Raw genomic sequence first — 19,679 nt, 5'->3', positions numbered from 1 at the left:
CACGCCCCCTTCCCGTCACGTGACGACGCGCGGAGGCGGTGACGAAGCGTCTCCAGCTGAGCGGGCGTCGGCCGCGCGGGAGTAACTGTCAACAGCTGGTTCGGGCGGAGTCTTATCGCGGCCGAAAGCGCCTCTGGACATCCTGGGGCGGGCTCCGGAGGCGAACCCACTCGCCCGCCCCGCGCCTGTTGAGGCGAGGCCTTTGGGACCGGTCGTGCAGGGCCCTGCCTAAACTAAGGAGACTGTCCCGCAGAGCTCCCGGGTAGGACTCAGGGTCCCCCCCTGACCCTAACCCCAGCCTGGGGCTTGCCTAAAGTTTTAGCCAAGCAAAGGAACACAGAAAGTATCGTGGTATCTGCCTTGGAAAGCAGTAACTACTTCCTATTTCTAGTAGCACGTCAGTTGTGGCATTTAATGTACTGTTTTCTTCATTAGAGATTTTTATTTTTGAGGAGAGGATGGTGCATTTCTTTCATGCTGAGATGAAAATAGTTTAGCAAAGTTATTTTGGTTTCTAGTCCTGTTCGGGATCCTTCGTGCCAGTTTAACATTTAGTTTTACAATGTGTGAGTTTGGTGACTATTTTAAACAGATACACAGGAATTTGACGATTCGTTCCATTTTTAAAATAAACCCTAATTCTTGATTTTTTTTTTTCAGGTGCATTAACTTTTGGACATAACCTTTTGCCTTCTCTTTTAACCAGAATCCAAGGAACTCGCACCTCAACCCCGTGATGAGAGGAAGAGTAAAGTGTCAGTGACCAAAAGACGGTAACAATACAAAAATAAGGGCGGTAGAAAAGCAGAAAGATCATAATCAAATTCTGTTAACAATGAAGGCACATGAAAAAGCTTTCACTAATAAGTAAACTCAGTTTGTAACTCATTTTTCCTTCTAACCCAGAACTAAGTTCTTTTCTTACGTGATTCTCATTACGTTTTCTTAAGAGGTCAAAAAACATTCTGATCAGCTGAACACTTTGAAATGAATAAGCAGAAGAGTTTGGCCTATATAATCCTTATTACTAAAATATTTCATAGAAACTCTAAAAACATCATGGAACTTAAGACTCACCATTATTTTATGTTACCCAAGAAAGAAAATAAACTTTGCCAATTAAACTGTGCCATGCCACTGATTTTTTAAAGATGCATCTTAAACTCGGAGATGTTAAAATGTGAAAAAGAATGAGTCTTAGAATCTATGAGATATTATAATGAAGTGGTGTTCCAATGAGGAAAAGGTTCTATAGGTTCTGTTCTGAAGTCTGAGAAATTGTAGTTGTGTGGTTCAGATAAATATGAGGGAAGTTTAGTATTCTGTGAATGACACAATTTCAGCAAAGCTAGTAATTTTGGAGTTTGTGAGCAGATTGAAGCCTGTCTTCTATTTTCTAGAGCAGGGGTTTTTGAACTGACTCAAAAGTCTATTTTACTTTTTAATGACAGGCTAGAATGGAATCTAAAAGATCAGAGTGTATATATAACAAGGGCAAGGATTCTGAAACTTTGGTTTCAGTTGTGGAGGAGGGTGCCTATGACCTGTGTTATGATTTAAACTGTATTTCTTATTCTGAGTTGCAATCAGATAGATTTCAAAATCTATGGGCTTTCCTGGTGGCTCAGCAGTAAGAAATCAGCCTGCCAAGCTGGAGACATGTGTTCGATCCCTGGGTCCGGAGGAAGATCCCCTGGAGAAGAAAATGGCAACCCACTCCAGTATTCTTGCCTGGGAAATCCCAAGGACAGAGGAGCCTGGTGGGCTACAGTCCATGGGGGTCACAAAGTGTAGGACAAAATGACAAAACAACAACAACAGGATTTCAAAAATAATGTTCCCAGAGCATAGATAAGATGCCAAATACACCATCTGGGCTCTTTGGCTTTTCCTTGACTTTGGGAACTGAGACTAAAGATTAGATGTAGGCGATGAATTGCCTTGTCTAGTCCTCTTCTGCCTCAACCCCACTTTCTTACACTGGCTGTTGAAAATAAAGTCATTTATTGAAATGGAAAGCAGTGTACTGGAATCAAGGAAGCTTAGGTTAATTAGATGTGACTAGATAAATTCAGTTCAGTCAGTTGCTCAGTCCTGTCCAACTCTGCGACCCCACGGACTGCAGCATGCTAGGCTTGCCTGTCCATCACCAACTCCTGAAGTTTACTCAAACTCATGTCCATTGAGTCGGTGATACCATTCAACTATCTCACCCTCTTCTGTTCCCTTTTCCTCCTGCCTTCAATCTTTCCCAGCATCAGGGTCTTTTCAGATGAGTCAGTTCTTCCCATCAGGTGGCCAAAGTATTAGAGTTTCAGCTTCAACATCAGTCCTTTCAATGATTATTCAGGACTGATTTCCTTTAGGATTGACAGGTTGGATCTTCTTGCAATCCAAGGGACTTCCAAGAGTCTCCTAGAATACCACAGTTCAAAAGCATCAATTCTTCAGTGCTCAACTCTTTATGGTTCAGCTCTCACATCCATACATGACTACTGGAAAAACCATAGCTTTGACTAGATGGACCTTTGTCAGCAAAGTAATGTCTCTACTTTTTAATATGCTGTCTAGGTTGGTCAAAACTTGTCTTCCAAGGAGCAAGTGTCTTGTAATTTCATGGGTGCAGTCACCATCTGCAGTGATTTTAGAGCCCCCCAAAATAAAGTCTGTCACTGTTTCCATTGTTTCCCCATCTATTTGCAATGAAGTGATGGGACCAGATGCCATGATCTTGGTTTTCTCAATGTTGAGCTTTAAGCCAACTTTTTAACTCTCCTCTTTCACTTTCATCAAGAGGCTCTTTAGTTCTTTGCTTTCTACCATAAGGGTGGTGTCATCTGCATATCTGAGGTTATTGATATTTCTCCCGGAAATCTTGAGTCCAGCTTGTGCTTCTTCCAGCCCAGCATTTCTCATGATGTACTCTGCATAGAAGTTAAATAAGTAGGGTGACAATATACAGCCTTGACATACTCCTTTCCTGATTTAGAACCAGTCTGTTGTTCCATGTCCAGTTCTAACTGTTGCTTCTTGACCTGCATACAGATTTCTCAGGAGGCAGGTCAGATGGTCTGGTATTCCCATCTCTTGAAGAATTCTCCACAGTTTGTTGTGATCCACCCAGTCAAATGCTTTGGCATAGTCAATAAAGCAAGAGTAGACGTTTTTCTGGAACTGTCTTGCTTTTTCAATGATCCAACAGATGTTGGCAATTTGATCTCTGGTTCCTCTGCCTTTTTAAAATCCAGCTTGAATATCTGGAAGTTCACAGTTTATGTACTGTTGAAGCCTGGCATGGAGAATTTTGAGCATTGCTTTGCTAACATGTGAGATGAGTGCAATTGCACAGTAGTTTGAACATTCTTTGGCATTGCCTTTCTTTGGGATTGGAATGAAAACTGCCCTTTTCCACTTTTCCACCAGTGGCCACTGCTGAGTTTTCCAAATTTGCTGGCATAGTGAGTGCAGCACTTTCACAGCATCATCTTTCAGGATTTGAAAGAGCTCCACTGGAATTCCATCACCTCCACTAGCTTTGTTCATAGTGATGCTTTCTAAGGCCCACTTGACTTCACATTCGAGGATGTCTGGCTCTAGGTCAGTGATCACACCATCGTGATTATCTGGGTCATGAAAATCTTTTTTGCATAGTTCTTCTATGTATTCTTGCCACCTCTTCTTAATATCTTCTGCTTCTGTTAGGTCCATGTCATTTCTATCCTTTATTGTGCCCATCTTTGCATGAAATGTTCCCTTGGTATCTCTAATTTTTTTTTTAAGAGATCTCTAGTTTTTCCCATTCTATTGTTTTCCTCTATTTCTTTGCATTGATCACTGAGGAAGGCTTTCTTACCTCTCTCCTTGCTGTTCTTTGGAACTCTGCATTCAAATGGGTATATCTTTCCTTTTCTCCTTTGCCTTTCGCTTCTTTTCTTTTCACATTTATTTATAAAGCCTCCTCAGACAACCATTTCTTACACTGGCTGTTGAAAATACAGTCGTTTATTGAAAGGGAAAGCACTGTACTGGAATCAAGGAAGCTTAGGTTAATTAGATATGCAACTAGATAAGTTACTCCCTGCATTTCAAGTTCTGATAAAAGGGGGTTAGACTACATGCTCTTTAAGGAATGATATGCAATCCTTTTTTCCAATGGATGATATTCACATTTGAAACAAATAGTCATGGTGTACCCAGGATTATGCAAATTGTTTTCAAACTAGCTGTAACTCCTCTCTCTCTGTCTCACACACACACACCCACGCACTCACCCAGAATGCATGTAAGTGAAAGTGAAGATATAATAGGGAAGACAAATGTAAGTAATTAATATATTGCAGAACCGAATTTGGGTTCCCCTCACTGGTGCACAGTAAAGTCATTCCTTGACACCAAGTTGTGGTGAAGGAAAGTACAGGTTTTTTTGCAAGGTGCCCAGTGTGGGCTCAAGCAAAGAGAAGAAGCAGCTCATGATCAAAAGACCCAAACTCCCTGATGGAAAGAATTTTAAAAGGCAAGGTGAGGGTCCCAGGGTGTCTGATCAGTTTGTGGACATCCTTCTGATTGACTGGTGGTGAGGAAACAGGGTGGTATTTGAGAGTCAACATTATAATCTTTCTGGTCCAACCGGTCTGGGTTCTATGTGCTGGGGGTTAGCAGTTGACTTCTTCCACCTGCTGCGAATTTTAGTATCTGCAAGACAGCTCAAAGATATGGCTTGGGATATTATCTGTAGCCCTCGAGGAGGAACTAAAGGCCCTTGACTTAGTTTTATGGATAAACTGTTATTTTGTCTTGCTTGACTGGTTTCCTTTATTCCTGCATTTTCTCACTCCTCTGATTAAATCTGCTCTTTGGAATTTGGAGGAAGCTAAAACTTTTCTATAAACAAGAGTGGGAGAGAGGATTCCAGGGTCTGTCCCTGGAAAGTCTTCTCAGGGTACTGCTTGATTTCAAGTATATCTTTCATAATCTTCTGTATTTTAACTACTGCTCAGATCAGATCAGATCAGATGAGTCGCTCAGTCGTGTCCGACTCTTTGAGACCCCATGAATCACAGCACCCCAGGCCACCCTGTCCATCACCAACTCCCGGAGTTCACTGAGACTCAGGTCCAATGAGTCAGTGATGCCATCCAGCCATCTCATCCTCTGTCGTCCCCTTCTCCTCTTGCCCCCAATCCCTCCCAGCATCACAGTCTTTTCCAATGAGTCAACTCTTTGCATGAGGTGGCCAAAGTACTGGAGTTTCAGCTTCAGCATCATTCCTTCCAATGAACACCCAGGACTGATCTCCTTCAGAATGGACTGGTTGGATCTCTTTGCAGTCCAAGGGACTCTCAAGAGTCTTCTCCAACACCACAGTTCAAAAGCATCAATTTTTCGGCGCTCAGCCTTCTTCACAGTCCAACTCTCGCATCCATACATGACCACAGGAAAAACCATAGCCTTGACTAGACAAATCTTTGTTGGCAAAGTAATGTCTCTGCCTTTCAATATGCTATCTAGGTTGGTCATAACTATCCTGCCAAGGAGTAAGCGTCTTTTAATTTCATGGCTGCAGTCACCATCTGCAGTGATTTTGGAGCCCAAAAATAAAAGTCTGACACTGTTTCCCCTGTTTCCCCATCTGTTTCCCATGAAGTGATGGGACCGGATGCCATGATCTTTGTTTTCTGAATGTTGATCTTTAAGCCAACTTTTTCACTCTTCACTTTCACTTTCATCAAGAGGCTTTTGAGTTCCTCTTCACTTTCTGCCTAAGGGTGGTGTCATCTGCATATCTGAGGTGACTGATATTTCTCCCAGCAATCTTGATTCCAGCTTGTGCTTCTTCCAGCCCAGCGTTTCTCATGATGTACTCTGCCTATAAGTTAAATAAACAGGGTGACAATATACAGCCTTGACGTATTCCTTTTCCTATTTGGAACCAGTCTGTTGTTCCATGTCCAGTTCTAACTGTTGCTTCCTGACCTGCATATAGGTTTCTCAAGAGGCAGGTCAGGTGGTCTGGTATTCCCATCTCTTTCAGAATTTTCCACAGTTTCTTGTGATCCACATAGTCAAAGGCTTTGGCATAGTCAAGAAAGCAGAAATAGATGTTTTTCTGGAATTCTCTTGCTTTTTCCATGATCCAGCGGATGTTGGCAATTTGATCTCTGGTTCTGCCTTTTCTAAAACCAGCTTGCACATCAGGAAGTTCATGGTTCACATATTGCTGAAGCCTGGCTTGGAGAATTTTGAGCATTACTTTACTAGCATGTGAGATGAGTGCAATTGTGCAGTAGTTTGAGCATTCTTTGGCATTGCCTTTCTTTGGGATTGGAATGAAAACTGACCTTTTCCAGTTCTGTGGCCACTGCTGAGTTTTCCAAATTTGCTGGCATATTGAGTGCAGCACTTTCACAGCATCATCTTTCGGGATTTGGAATAGCTCAACTGGAATTCCATCCCCTCCACTAGCTTTGTTCGTAGTGATGCTTTCTAAGGCCCACTTGACTTCACATTCCAGGATGTCTGGCTCTAGGTCAGTGATCACTCCATTGTGATTATCTGGGTCGTAAAGATCTTTTTTGTACAGTTCCTCTGTGTATTCTTGCCATCTCTTCTTAACATCTTCTGCTTCTGTTAGGTCCATCCCATTTCTGTCCTTTATCGAGCCCATCTTTGCATGAAATGTTCCTTTGGTATCTCTTATTTTCTTGAAGAGATCTCTAGTCTTTCCCATTCTGTTGTTTTCCTCTATTTCTTTGCATTGATCGCTGAAGAAGGCTTTCTTATCTCTTCTTGATAGTCTTTGGAACTCTGCATTCAGATGCTTATATCTTTCCTTGTCTCCTTTGCTTTTCGCTTCTCTTCTTTTCACAGCTATTTGTAAGGCCTCCTCAGACAGCCATTTTGCTTTTTTGCATTTCTTTTCCATGGGGATGGTCTTGATCTCTGTCTCCTGTACAATGTCACGAACCTCATTCCATAGTTCATCAGGCACTCTATCTATCAGATCTAGGCCCTTAAATCTATTTCTCACTTCCACTGTATAATCATAAGGGATTTGATTTAGGTCATACCTGAATGGTCTAGTGGTTTTCCCTACTTTCTTCAATTTCAGTCTGAATTTGGCAATAAGGAGTTCATGATCTGATCCACAGTCAGCTCCTGGTCTTGTTTTTGCTGACTGTATAGAGCTTCTCCATCTTTGGCTGCAAATAATATAATCAATCTGATTTTGGTGTTGACCATCTGGTGATGTCCATGTATAGTCTTCTCTTGTGTTGTTGGAAGACGGTGTTTGTTATGACCAGTGCATTTTCTTGGCAAAACTCTATCAGTCTTTGCCCTGCTTCATCCCGTATTCCAAGGCCAAATTTGCCTGTTACTCCAGGTGTTTCTTGACTTCCTACTTTTGCATTCCAGTCCCCTATAATGAAAAGGACATCTTTTTTGGGTGTTAGTTCTAAAAGGTCTTGTAGGTCTTCATAGAACCGTTCAACTTCAGCTTCTTCACCATTACTGGTTGGGGCATAGACTTGGATTACTGTGATATTGAATGGTTTGCCTTGGAAATGAACAGAGATCATTCTGTCATTTTTGAGATTGCATCCAAGTACTGCATTACGGACTCTTTTGCTGACCATGATGGCTACTCCATTTCTTCTGAGGGATTCCTGCCCGCAGTAGTAGATATAATGGTCATCTGAGTTAAATTCACCCATTCCAGTCCATTTCAGTTTGCTGATTCCTAGATTGTCGACATTCACTCCTGCCATCTCCTGTTTGACCACTTCCAATTTGCCTTGCCTTGAACCTGACATTCCAGGTTCCTATGCAATATTGCTCTTTACAGCATTGGACCTTGCTTCTATCACCAGTCACATCCACAGCTGGGTATTCTTTTTGCTTTGGCTCCATCCCTTCATTCTTTCTGGAGTTATTTCTCCACTGATCTCCAGTAGCATATTGGGCACCTACTGACCTGGGGAGTTCCCCTTTCAGTATCCTATCATTTTGCCTTTTCATACTGTTCATGGGGTTCTCAAGGCAAGAATACTGAAGTGGTTTGCCATTCCCTTCTCCAGTGGACCACATTCTGTCAGATCTCTCCACCATGACCTGCCCATCTTGGGTGGCCCCACGGGCATGGCTTAGTTTCATTGAGTTAGACAAGGCTGTGGTCCTAGTGTGATTAGATTGACTAGTTTTCTGTGAGTATGGTTTCAGTGTGTTTGCCCTCTGATGCCCTCTTGCCACACCTACCATCTTACTTGGGTTTCTCGTACCTTGGGCGTGGGGCATGTCTTCACGGCTGCTCCAGTATTAATACTACTAGCAGTATTAACTACTGTAGTTATTAACTACTACTAGCAGTATTAACTACTGCTAGTAATGGTTATTTGTCATGAGTAACTAATGATTTTAACATACATCACAATTGATTGCAGCAAAATGGCATCTCAATGCATTACAGTTGAAAAATATATGTTTTTTAGATCCTTTCAAATCTGATATTCTAGGATTTCAGGAGATAATCATTCAATCTTGCATTTTCAATGTAATCATAACATAAGCAGAAACTGTAGTACGTGATATTGCACTGTAACTGAAAAGTATTAGGTAGCTTCCATTTTCTGTGTTGAGAAGCCCTGCAATTTGCTACTCTTAAAATGATTTTAAGAATAGTATTTTAAACTAAAACTTTTTATTATAACTCTGCTATTTAAAGTCCAATGAGAATCCATGTCTTTTGCCTAATGTTTAATTAATTATACATTTCTAAGAATGAAAAGTTTTCTTTTTTTCAAAAAGTTTAAGCACTGACAAGCATGATAATCTTTCCCATAGAAAACTCTGACCTAGAATGTGAGAAATTTGGTTTGAAGGGTGTTGCTTTTTTTTTTTTTTTTGGTTTTGGTTTTTCCTTTGAAAGAAAATGTTAGCCAATCAATACTGTCCAACTCTTTGTGATCCCATGGACTGTAGCCCACCAGGCTCCTCTGTCCGTGGCATTTCCCAGGCAAGAATACTGGAATGTGTAGGCATTCCCTTCTCCAAGGGATCTTCCTGACCCAGGGATTGAATGCAGGTCTCCTGCATTGCAGCAGATTCTTCACTGTCTGAGCTTTTTTCTATTAGCCTTCCATTTAGACACTTACATTACCAAAGACTGCTGATGAGGCTTTTAGGTTAAAATTGTAATTTGTCAAAGAAGATTGAGAGCAATTTCAGACATAAATAAAGTTTTTGACATTATCTTGAAGTCTATGAAGTGGATTGTACTATTACTCTTGGTCATGTGACTTGCTCTAGCCAGTTGTTTGTGAGTAGATGTGACACATGCTAACTTCTTTAATTTGTCTTTAATATCTTCTTTCATTAGTCTTGAACTGCCTGCCGTGAGCAAAGCATGTTCCAAGTAGTGTCTCAGAATGAGAAAATACTGGAGCAGACCTGAAATTGACCTTCACCCTGGAGCAATACTGCAGCTAACTTGCAGCTATAAATGTGAAAGAAGAGTAAAACATAAATATTTCTTGTTCTAAATTACAGAGATTTTTGAAATTGTTATATAACATAACCTCACAGAGCACCTAAAGTGAATTTTAACCAACAGGTTAGTGGTTCAAAGACTAAATGTAGTTTAGAACAATATGTAAACTTCTGTTTAATAAAATGAAATGATAGAGATCTACAAAACAGTCAGCCAGATATCTGATAGACATTCAAATAAAATTTATATTAAAAAGAAAGTCTATTATAAAATCTACAGATTTCCTTACAAAATATTTGCATATTGATTTTAAGCATTTCAGCTTACTCTTATTTATCTTAAGAAAATATCCCTCCAAGAAAGTTTGGATAATAAACTTTAAGATAAAGCATAGGCTTTGTTTTTGGCAATATTATGGACTAGGTATCTCATTGATTAACTGGCAATAAAGAAATTAGTAGGTCAAAGAAATTAAGTGAAGGCAGAAACTTAGAGACGTGAGCAGATCCTAAAGCATGCTTTTACCCTATGGACATTTGCCAAGCCCAGTTTACATGAGATTTTCTTTATTTAATAAGAGACAAAAGCCATGACCTGTCCTACGGGCACACACATACAGAGAGAGAGAGAAGTGTTCCAAGAATTATTCATTCAGTTTAAAGATGTACTAGAAATAAACTTCCCCCATAATAGCATATACACCCATCCCCAAGTCTACACAGAAAATTTACTGTCTTAAACAGAAACAGATTTAAAACAACTTCAACTACTGAAATTACCAAACACAGACTATAAAATATATAAAGTATATTGTTGCTGTTGTCCAGTAGCTCAGTCGTGTCTGACTCTGCAACCCCATGGACTGCAGCACGCCATGCTTTCCTGTCCTTCACTATCTCCCGAAGCTTGCCCAAGTTCATGTCCTTTGAATTGGTGATGCCATCCAGTCATCTCATTCTCTGTCATCCCCTTCTCCTCCTGCTTTCAGTCTTTCCCAGCATCGGGGTCTTTTCCAGTGAGTCAGCTATTTGCATCAGGTGACCAAAGTATTGGAGTTTCAGCCTCAGCGTCAGTCTTTCCAGTGAATATTCAGGACCGATTTCCTTTAGGATTGACTGGTTGGATCTCCTTGCAGTCCAAGGGACTCTCAAGAGTCTTCTCCCAACACCACAGTTCAAAAGCATCAATTCTTTGACGCTCAGCTTTCTTTATGGTCCAACTCTCAGATCCATATATGACTACTGGGAAAAACCATAGCTTTGACTAGATGGACCTTTGTTGGAAAAGTAATGTCTCTGCTTTTCAATACACTGTCTAGGTTAGTCATAGCTTTTGTTCCAAGGAGCAAGCATCTTTGAATTTCATGGCTGCAGTCACCATCTGCAATGATTTTGGAGCCCAGAAAAATAGTCTCTCCCTATTTCCATTGTTTTCCCATCTGTTTGCCATGAAGTGATGGGACTGGATGCCATGATTTGTTTTTTGAATATTGAGTTTTAAGCCAGTTTTTTCACTCTCTTCTTTCACCTTCATCAAGAGGCTCTTTAGTTCCTCTTTGCTTTCTGCCTTAAGGGCAGTATCAGCTGCATATCTGAGGTTACTGATATTTCTTCTGACAGTCTTGATTCCAGCTTGTCCTTCATCCAGCCCAGCATTTCTCATGATGTACTCTACATATAAAACATGAATAAAAAATAAAAACAAGCTTGAAAATATGTACAGAGAATAAGAAACTATAAAAAAAGACTGCAGATATTTGAAAAAAATTGACAAGTTCAATTGTCAGTGGGCAAGTTTACTAGTCTATTTGACAGAGCAGAAGTATGATCAGGGAACTAGGAGACAGAGATGATGAAATTATCCCAAATGCAACAGAAAAATATAAAAGAGATGTTAATTGATATGGAAGACATTATGAGAAAATCCAAACTAATTTGAATTATAGCTCCAGAAGAATAGGAAAGAGAAAATTGTGCAGAGGCAATATTTGGCAAGATAATGGATGAGAATTTCCAGAACTGATGAAAGACTCCAACCCACAATCCTAAAAATGTCTCTCAAATCCCAAGTGATTTAAAGAATAATAAATCCATATTTAGATACATTATAATGACACTGTAGAACACCAAAAACAGAAAAGAAAGCCATAAAAGTAGCAGAGGAAAAAAAATACAGATTATCCTCAAAAGTGTCCGATAACTGACTTTTCATCAGTAACAATAGAGACCAAAAGGCAGTGGAATAATATCCTCCATGGGCTAAAAGAACATGACTGTCAGTCTACAATTCAATAACCAGTGGAAAGATCTTTCAAGAATGCCAGAAGAACAAAGGCATTTTCAGGCAAGCAAGAGCAGAGTTTGCTGATAATAGATTCTCACCAACAGAAAGTCTAAAGAAGAAATATCTTTCTTCAAACAAAAATGAAATGATCCCAAATGGGAGGTCTGAGAGTTGAGACTGAAAGACATTTGAAAGTGGCACATATTTGCATAAATATAAAAACTATTGATTATGTAAAACAGTAAGAACTGTTAAAATTATTTTAATATTTTAAATGAAAAATAATCATCCATATGCCTAACAGCAGGATAAGTCCAATCAAATTCTCACTTTACAGTTACTATTCAATAGACCTCATTGGACCAAGTATGTCACCCATTTGTATTATTATCTCCTCCTAGAATATGCCTTAAAAAGCAAAATCACTAAACATTTCCATTTTTTTGCTCTTTTCTCATCCATATAGGCAAAATTATATTAATATTTTATTGGCATTCTCATTTTAAATAACTGTACTGGTGCTGCATTTTAAGTGTTTTTCTTCATAATGACATTCTTAGTTCAAATTTGCATAATGTACCAATGAAGATGATTCACTAATAATCAGGCTAAGAAATTAGCATATATTTAGGAGATCATGATTTGGAATAATAAAAAACAGAATTATTACTGTTTTTCACATAACTGAAGCATTAGTGATTCCACAGAAGTCTAAAAATGAAAGTTCATCATAATGAATTATGTAATTACATATTCACAGGTTAAGGACAATTAAATCTTGTTGAAAAGCTCTGCCTACTCTTTCCACCTACATTGCCTATTCAAAGTTAGGTGCATGATGTGATTTTTAATACATCTCTGGAAATAGTTAAAAGTTTATGCTCAGGTGTTAGGGTTGACTCCTGAGTTTTAATTCAGCTCAGAGGGCACTCTAAGCTCCAAATAAATTTTTAAAAGACGAACCCATCTCTTTTTGATGACTACCTGACTACATATTACAAGTTCTAAATATATCTTTTATTCCAATTTTAGGAGGGTGTATAATAATGTAAAGATGGGAAACATAGGCCACACAATCTGTTAAGGTCCTAAAATTGTGGCAACTATAATGCAAAGATGGTAAAGGAATTATACTTCATTTTTTTCACCAAAGCTTTACTCTCTTTCCCTCAGCCCCCATTATATTATTCAAAATATACTTTCTTCTATAATACTTTCTTAATAAAACTATAATTTCACTGCAGAATGCTGAAATGACTTTTATTTCTTTGTATCTTTTAACATATAAAAGATTACATATTACTACTATAGATTATTCCAGTTAACTTTGTTCAGCTTGTATGTACATATCTACAAACTTTCTGAGAGGTCACAAGTAATTCAGTTTGTTTAAACCAGAGTACTTTAATTCTTTGATTTAATAAGTTATCAGTTTTACCAGAGCTGAGGCCCATTCTCTTTCAAAAAAATATCTATCAAGAATCTATATTACTCCACCTCTTTCCTGAAATGAATGAGAAGAGAGCAAGAGGCCTCACCCTATAAACTAACAGTGTTTCAAAACTGTCCTTTCTGCTGTCCGCTGGAATGAAGGTGCCATACTCCAGTACTATCAGGTAGCAGCCATCTACCCACCCCTCCCAACAAGGACAGAGCCTACTGACCTAGATGACTTCCACCAGATACTCTAGGTAGGTAGTGTCTCTCCTACCCATCTAGAACACTGGAACCCAGAGGTGACAAAGTGGAGGAAAAAGGCACCTACCCTATATTCCAGTAACATCTGTCCAGTGCATTCCTGTCAGGATCATCCCTTTGTTCTAGGTCTTGTTGATACTCCTCTCTACTTGTTTTCAGTCAGCTCCTTTGGGAACTTTACTTTTGTTTACTATTCTTACATGCACAGCTAAATGAGGCTCCCAGTCCCATTCCCCCAGTCATTTCCTTTAACCACAAACCTGGGTAACCCCCTCTAAGAAATGAGCTGGAGTTGACACAGCCCCATTTAAGACTTTGTCTTTGAATGTCAACTCCTTTCCAGAGATGGCTGAAGATTGTACCCCTAGTGGTCCTTCATTGTTGACTACTTCCCACTATTTTTTGCTATCAGCTAATAGTCTTGGACCTGACATCGTTTGCATTCTAACTCTGCCCTCCTTTCTTATATTTTTACAAAAATAGTACCCTATATAAACACAAGGATCTAATCTAAGAACAGGGAAAAATCTGGGAGAGAATGACCTTTATTCACAAATGAAGGCAAGGAAAAGAAAGGCACTGTCATGGGTTAAAAGAGATGCATCAGACACACCAACCAAATGCAACGTATGGACCTCTGAGTCAAACAAACCACTTCCATAAGGAGACATTAATGGGATATTCCTGGGTGGCTCAGTGGTAAAGAATCTGCCTGCCAAGCAGGAGACCAGGGATTGAGCCCTGGGTCTGGAAGATTCCCCTGGAGGAGGAGATGGCAACCCACTCCAGTATTCTTGCCTGGGAAGTTCCACGGACAGAGGAGCCTGGCGGGCTACAGTCCATGGGGTCACAGAGAGTTGGACACAGCTGAGTGACTAAACAAAAACAACAGGGAAATTTTAATACTGACTTCATGTTCACTTCAGTTCAGTTCAGTCGCTCAGTCGTATCTGACTCTTTGTGATCCCATGGACTGCCACACACCGGGCTTCCCTGTCCATCACCAACTCCTGGAGCTTGCTCAAACTCATGTCTATCGAGTTGGTGATGCCATCCAACCATCTCATCCTCTGTCATGACTTCATGATACATGATATTAAAGAATTATGGTTTTAAGTGTGATAATCTATTTTTAAAATATCTCATTTCTTTTTTTTATTTATTTGGCTGTACTTGGTCTTAGCTGGAGCACATGAGATCTTTGTTACAGCATGTAAAATCTTTAGTTGTGGGATCTACTCTGAGCATGTGGGATTTAATTAGCATGTGGGATCTACTTCCCCAGCCAGGGATCAAACCTGGTCCCCTACATTGGGAGTATGGAGTTTTAGCCACTGGACCACCAGGGAAGTCCCAAAATGTCTCATTTCTTAAGGAAACATATTCTCAACTATAACTGTGCCCCCTGCTTTAAAAAAAAAAAAAAACAACCTTTAAAACATGTAAGCTTCTTTTATCTACCTATAGGTGAGGCTAATGGGAATGTACTCTACAACTATTACTTATTTTCTACCCTTAACAAAATATAATAATTGTTTCCTCTTTATCATGTCTATAATTTTTCTGAGTAAAAGTATTCAAATCAAAAGCAACTCACACTACCTATTATTTGCTCCAAACCTCTGTTAAACTACTGTGAAAAGCCTAACATTATATAACCTGTGGCAAATAGATCTGATTGAGCATGTTAACATCTTTAAATTTATATAAGACAGTCTACAAATAAAGATTACTCTAGAGATGCTAACAAGCAGTTGTACTGATCTCCTTGGCACTCACATGATTTAGCCACAAATAGAATTTGAACAGATTCCAAATGCACAACTGTCAAATTCATAAAAAGTAGCCCAAAATGTCAAGTAAGAGCTTAGGCTTTGCCTTGAATAGCACTGACATCTGAAAAGAAAATCAAAAGTATTCTGTTAATGTTTTATTTCTTTAATGCTAATATTTGACAAGAACTAAGTACTTTTATTTCATGCATAGAAATCCCATTAGGTTACTAGTGATAATTTAGAAACTGTTTTAAGTTAGTATGACTATTAGGTCCCCAAAAATCTCAAAAATCACTTCAATCAATGTTACAAAGTTTATTAATATAAATTTGACTCACCAAAGTAGTGTAGTGTAAAGGAGTTGAGCTCCAACTCTAAAATCAGACAGATCTTGATTCTAATCCTAACCATGTCATTTATAAGCTATGTGACCTCAACAGAGCTCTTTTCCTCATCTGTAAAGTGAATATTTTAAAAGCCTATTTTACAGTGTTGTTATAGGAGTCATAGAACTCAAGAAAAAGAAACTCTTAACATTACAATCTTTTGGAAATACCACATTCTATACAATGTTACTAGCTGTATTTTCACTCAACTCAATCGATGGAAAATAATACAGAGACTAAATACTCCACCAACTTTCCTTTGATACCAAACTTTTGCATCAACTGGCCTAATTCTAAGAATTACAAATGATACATAGATAAGCATAACTTCAGGCCATGGCAGCAGGTTTATTTCAGAATCTGGACAATCCTCATTTCAAATATAAGGATCTCACATGTAACGTAATAATGAAAGACATCTCTTCAGCAACCAGGGGATTGACTCAATTTCAGAGTTGTGTTCTCCGTTCAAGTAAGATTTCCCACCAGCTCTCTTACCATACATGGAGTCAACACTCTAAACCAGTCACCTCTTGCCAAACTCATTTCTTAAGTACAGTGAGTCATAGTAAAACAAAATGTATCCCTAAGCACAATGCATACATCTCTTTATTTTTTTCATTTTGCCTTCCCATTTGCTTAGCAACCCAGAATATGATTTTTCATAGTTGTAAAACTGACTTTTTGAACTCTTTCTCTAAAAGATATTAAATGTAAAGACTCAATGGGTTCAAGGTTTACATTTTGGAATACTTGTAGATGATGTAGTATATTTTTATATAGTATCTTTCATGATATTTGAAGACCATTATTGACACTTAAACTGATAACTGAATTAACGATATGGCAGACTTATCCTTACTTTATGAACTTGTGACTAATAAGCAATTTGTATGACATTACTTTGATACTACAGAGATATCTATTTCCTCTTCAAACATGAAGCTTATCCTTTAACACTCATTTAAAACCCTCATGTGAGCCAATAATTTCAATAACTGTAAAATAATTCTAATTTAATTATTTCTGCCTTATTCTGACATTCTTCAGTAAACTTCATTACTTGGAACACTTTGGTTATCCTGAAATATGGTTCCTATAGGAAAGGAAAAATAATAATTCTTTGCTTTCAGTTACTATTTTCAAAGTAAGGGTATTTTGGGGACTAATGAGAAAAACTGAATTGGGGTTTTAGATAAGATGAAAATGTATTGATCTGGAAAGGTGGAGATTTTTAATTTTTAAAAGGTGGCTAAGTTACAAAACTGTACATTAAGTATGATAAAACCACTTCAATTAAAAATACCAGGAGATTCGAGCTATGAGAAGTCAGCTCAAGAAGATTGAAGACCTGGGGGCGGCCATGGAGGAAGCGCTGATCCTGGACAACAAGTACACGGAGCACAGCACCGTGGGCCTGGCCCAGCAGTGGGACCAGCTTGACCAGTTGGGCATGCGCATGCAGTACAACCTGGAGCAGCAGATCCAGGCCAGGAACACGACAGGAGTGACTGAGGAGGCCCTCAAAGAATTCAGCATGATGTTCAAACACTTCGACAAGGACAAGTCCAGCTGGCTGAACCACCAGGAGTTCAAATCCTGTCTGTGCTCCCTGGGCTATGACCTGCCCATGGTGGAGGAAGGGGAGCCCGACCCTGAGTTTGAGGCCATCCTGGACACTGTGGATCCTAACAGGGACGGCCACGTCTCCCTGCAAGAGTACATGGCCTTTATGATCAGCCGTGAGACCGAGAACGTCAAGTCCAGCGAGGAGATTGAGAGCGCCTTCCGGGCCCTGAGCTCCAAAGGGAAGCCTTATGTGACCAAGGAGGAGCTGTACCAGAACCTGACTCTGGAACAAGCCGACTGCTGCGTCTCCCACATGAAGCCCTACGTGGACGGCAAGGGCCGCGAACTCCCCACTGTCGAGTTCACCCTCTCGCTCTTCGTGAACTGATCCTCTGCTCCTAGGTTAGCCTGGCCCACGCTGCTTGCCCTACCGTCGCCTTGCTGCATGTCAACTCCTCTCTGTGCTCTTAAGAAAAATACTCCAGACAGTGTTGCTCTCCAGTGTAACCTTAACTTGCTTAGCTTGGTTTAAGATTTAGTAGAAAACGGTGCTTCAGTAACCGGCTTTAGGTCCAGTCGCCATTGCCATGTTGCTGTGGGGACCCAATTCCTGTCTCAAGGCCGGCTGCCCCATTCCGACTACAGAAAAATCTGAGCAGCCAGCTAGTTCCCCTCTTGTTCGCCCTCCCTCAATTTTGTTTTCATGTAAAAGACAAATAAATGACTTGACTCCCCCCCCAAAAAAAAATAAAAAATAAAAATACATATTTATATAATATGTATATGCATGCATAGGGATAAATAAAGATATACAATAAACTGTTAACAGTGGTAAACATCTGGGTAGGGAATATGGTTTTCATTTTCCTGTTTTGCTTATATATACTGGGTTGGCCAGAAGTTTTGTTAGTTTTTATCCATAAGATGGCTCTAGTAGCACTCAGTCGTTTTTAACTTCATTCAAAACAGTTTTGTTAGCTTGTATTGTGACAGCTGTCATATCAGCAGGCATTTTTTTAAAAACATCAAAATTGGTGGCTAAAAAGCACAAAACAACACAAAAGTGTTGTCATTGTTCTTCACTCAGTTGTGTCCAACTCTTTGTGACCCCATGGACTGCAGCACGCCAGCTTCCCTGTCCTTCACCATCTCCCAGAGCTTGCTCAAACTCATGTCCATTGAATTGGTGATGCTGTCCAACTCAATGACTTTTTGTGTAGCCATTTTAATATGAAAGATGAAAGAAAAAAAGCAACATTTTCAGCATGGGAAAACAGTGGAAACAGTGTCAGACTTTATTTTTAAGGGCTCCAAAATCACTGTAGATGGTGATTGCAGCCAGGAAATTAAAAGATGCTTACTCCTTGGAAGGAAAGTTATGACCAACCTAGATAGCATATTCAAAAGCAGAGACATTACTTTGCCAACAAAGGTCCATCTAGTCAAAGCTATGGTTTTTCCAGTGGTCATGTATGGATGTGAGAGTTGGACTATAAAGAAAGCTGAGTGCCGAAGAATTGATGCTTTAGAACTGTGGTGTTGGAGAAGACTCTTGGGAGTCCTTTGGACTGCAAGGAGATCCAACCAGTCTATCCTAAAGGAGATCAGTCCTCGGTATTCATTTGAAGGACGATGCTGAAGCTGAAACTCCAACACTTTGGCCACCTCATGCGACGAATTGACTCATTGGAAAAGACCCTGATGCTGGGAGAGATTGGGGGCAGGAGGACAAGGGGACGACAGAGGATGAGATGGCTGGATGGCATCACCAACTCGATGGACATGAGTTTGAGTGAACTCAGGGAGTTGGTGATGGACAGGGAGGCCTGGCATGCTGCGATTCATGGGGTCATAAAGAGTCAGACACAACTGAGCGACTGAACTGAACTGATGCTTTATTATTTCAAGAAAGGTAAAAACACAAAAAAAGATTTGTGCAGGGTATGCAGACGGTACTATGACTGATTGAATGTGTCACAAGTGGTTTGCAGGGCTTCTCTGGAGGCTCGGTGGTAAACAGTCTGCCTGCTAATGCAGGAGACGTGGGTTCGATCCCTGATCTGGGAGGATCCCACCTGCTGTGCAACAACTGAGCCTGTGTGCCACTGTTACTGAGGCTGTGTCCTGCAGCTCGGGAGCCACCACTACTGAAGACTGCTCGCCCTGGAGCCCGTGTTCCACAAGAGAGCAGCCTGCACACCGCAACTAGAGAGTGGCCCCTACTTGGTGCACCTAGAGAAAGGACCCAGCAGAGCCATAAATAAGCAAACAAAATATGTTTTAAAAGTGGTTAGTAAAGTTTCATGCTGGAGTCTTCTCGCTGGATGATGCTCCACAGTCAGGCAGACCAGTTGAAGTTAATAGTTGTCAAATCAAGACATTAATTGAGAACAATCAGCATTACACCACATGAGAGAGAGCTGACATGTTCAAAGTATCCAAACCAAGTGCTGAAAATCATTTGCACTAGCTTGGTTGTGTTCA

General features: G+C 39.9%; 2 protein-coding genes across 3 annotated transcripts in view; one reads left to right on the top strand and one right to left on the bottom strand.

The window, feature by feature from the left end:
• Nucleotides 1-18: 18 nt before the first annotated feature.
• On the top strand, nucleotides 19-17,931 carry LOC129656696 (spectrin alpha chain, non-erythrocytic 1-like). Of its 2 annotated transcripts, none has more exons than XM_055587381.1 (3): nucleotides 19-262; nucleotides 707-773; nucleotides 16,936-17,931. In XM_055587381.1, exon 3 carries the CDS (start codon nucleotides 16,948-16,950, stop codon nucleotides 17,581-17,583), a length of 636 nt encoding a protein of 211 aa, XP_055443356.1. In that variant the 5' UTR covers nucleotides 19-262; nucleotides 707-773; nucleotides 16,936-16,947; the 3' UTR covers nucleotides 17,584-17,931. The 2 variants fall into 2 exon arrangements, with proteins under 2 accessions (XP_055443356.1, XP_055443355.1); XM_055587380.1 differs by having other exon boundaries at nucleotides 661-773.
• LOC129656632 (uncharacterized) overlaps nucleotides 11,029-19,679 on the bottom strand; it is a 165,175-nt gene continuing 156,524 nt past the window's right edge. Inside the window, exon 4 of the transcript XR_008716456.1 lies at nucleotides 11,029-11,154. The gene's annotated coding sequence lies outside the window, so the exon portion shown is untranslated. The remainder of the gene's footprint in view (nucleotides 11,155-19,679) is intronic.

The sequence above is a fragment of the Bubalus kerabau genome, chromosome 1 (assembly GCF_029407905.1).
Source record: "Bubalus kerabau isolate K-KA32 ecotype Philippines breed swamp buffalo chromosome 1, PCC_UOA_SB_1v2, whole genome shotgun sequence".
In the NCBI taxonomy this organism is placed as follows: Eukaryota; Metazoa; Chordata; class Mammalia; order Artiodactyla; family Bovidae; genus Bubalus; species Bubalus kerabau.
The sequence above is the reverse complement of the archived record's forward strand: the minus strand, read 5'-3'. Positions and strand labels throughout refer to the sequence as shown.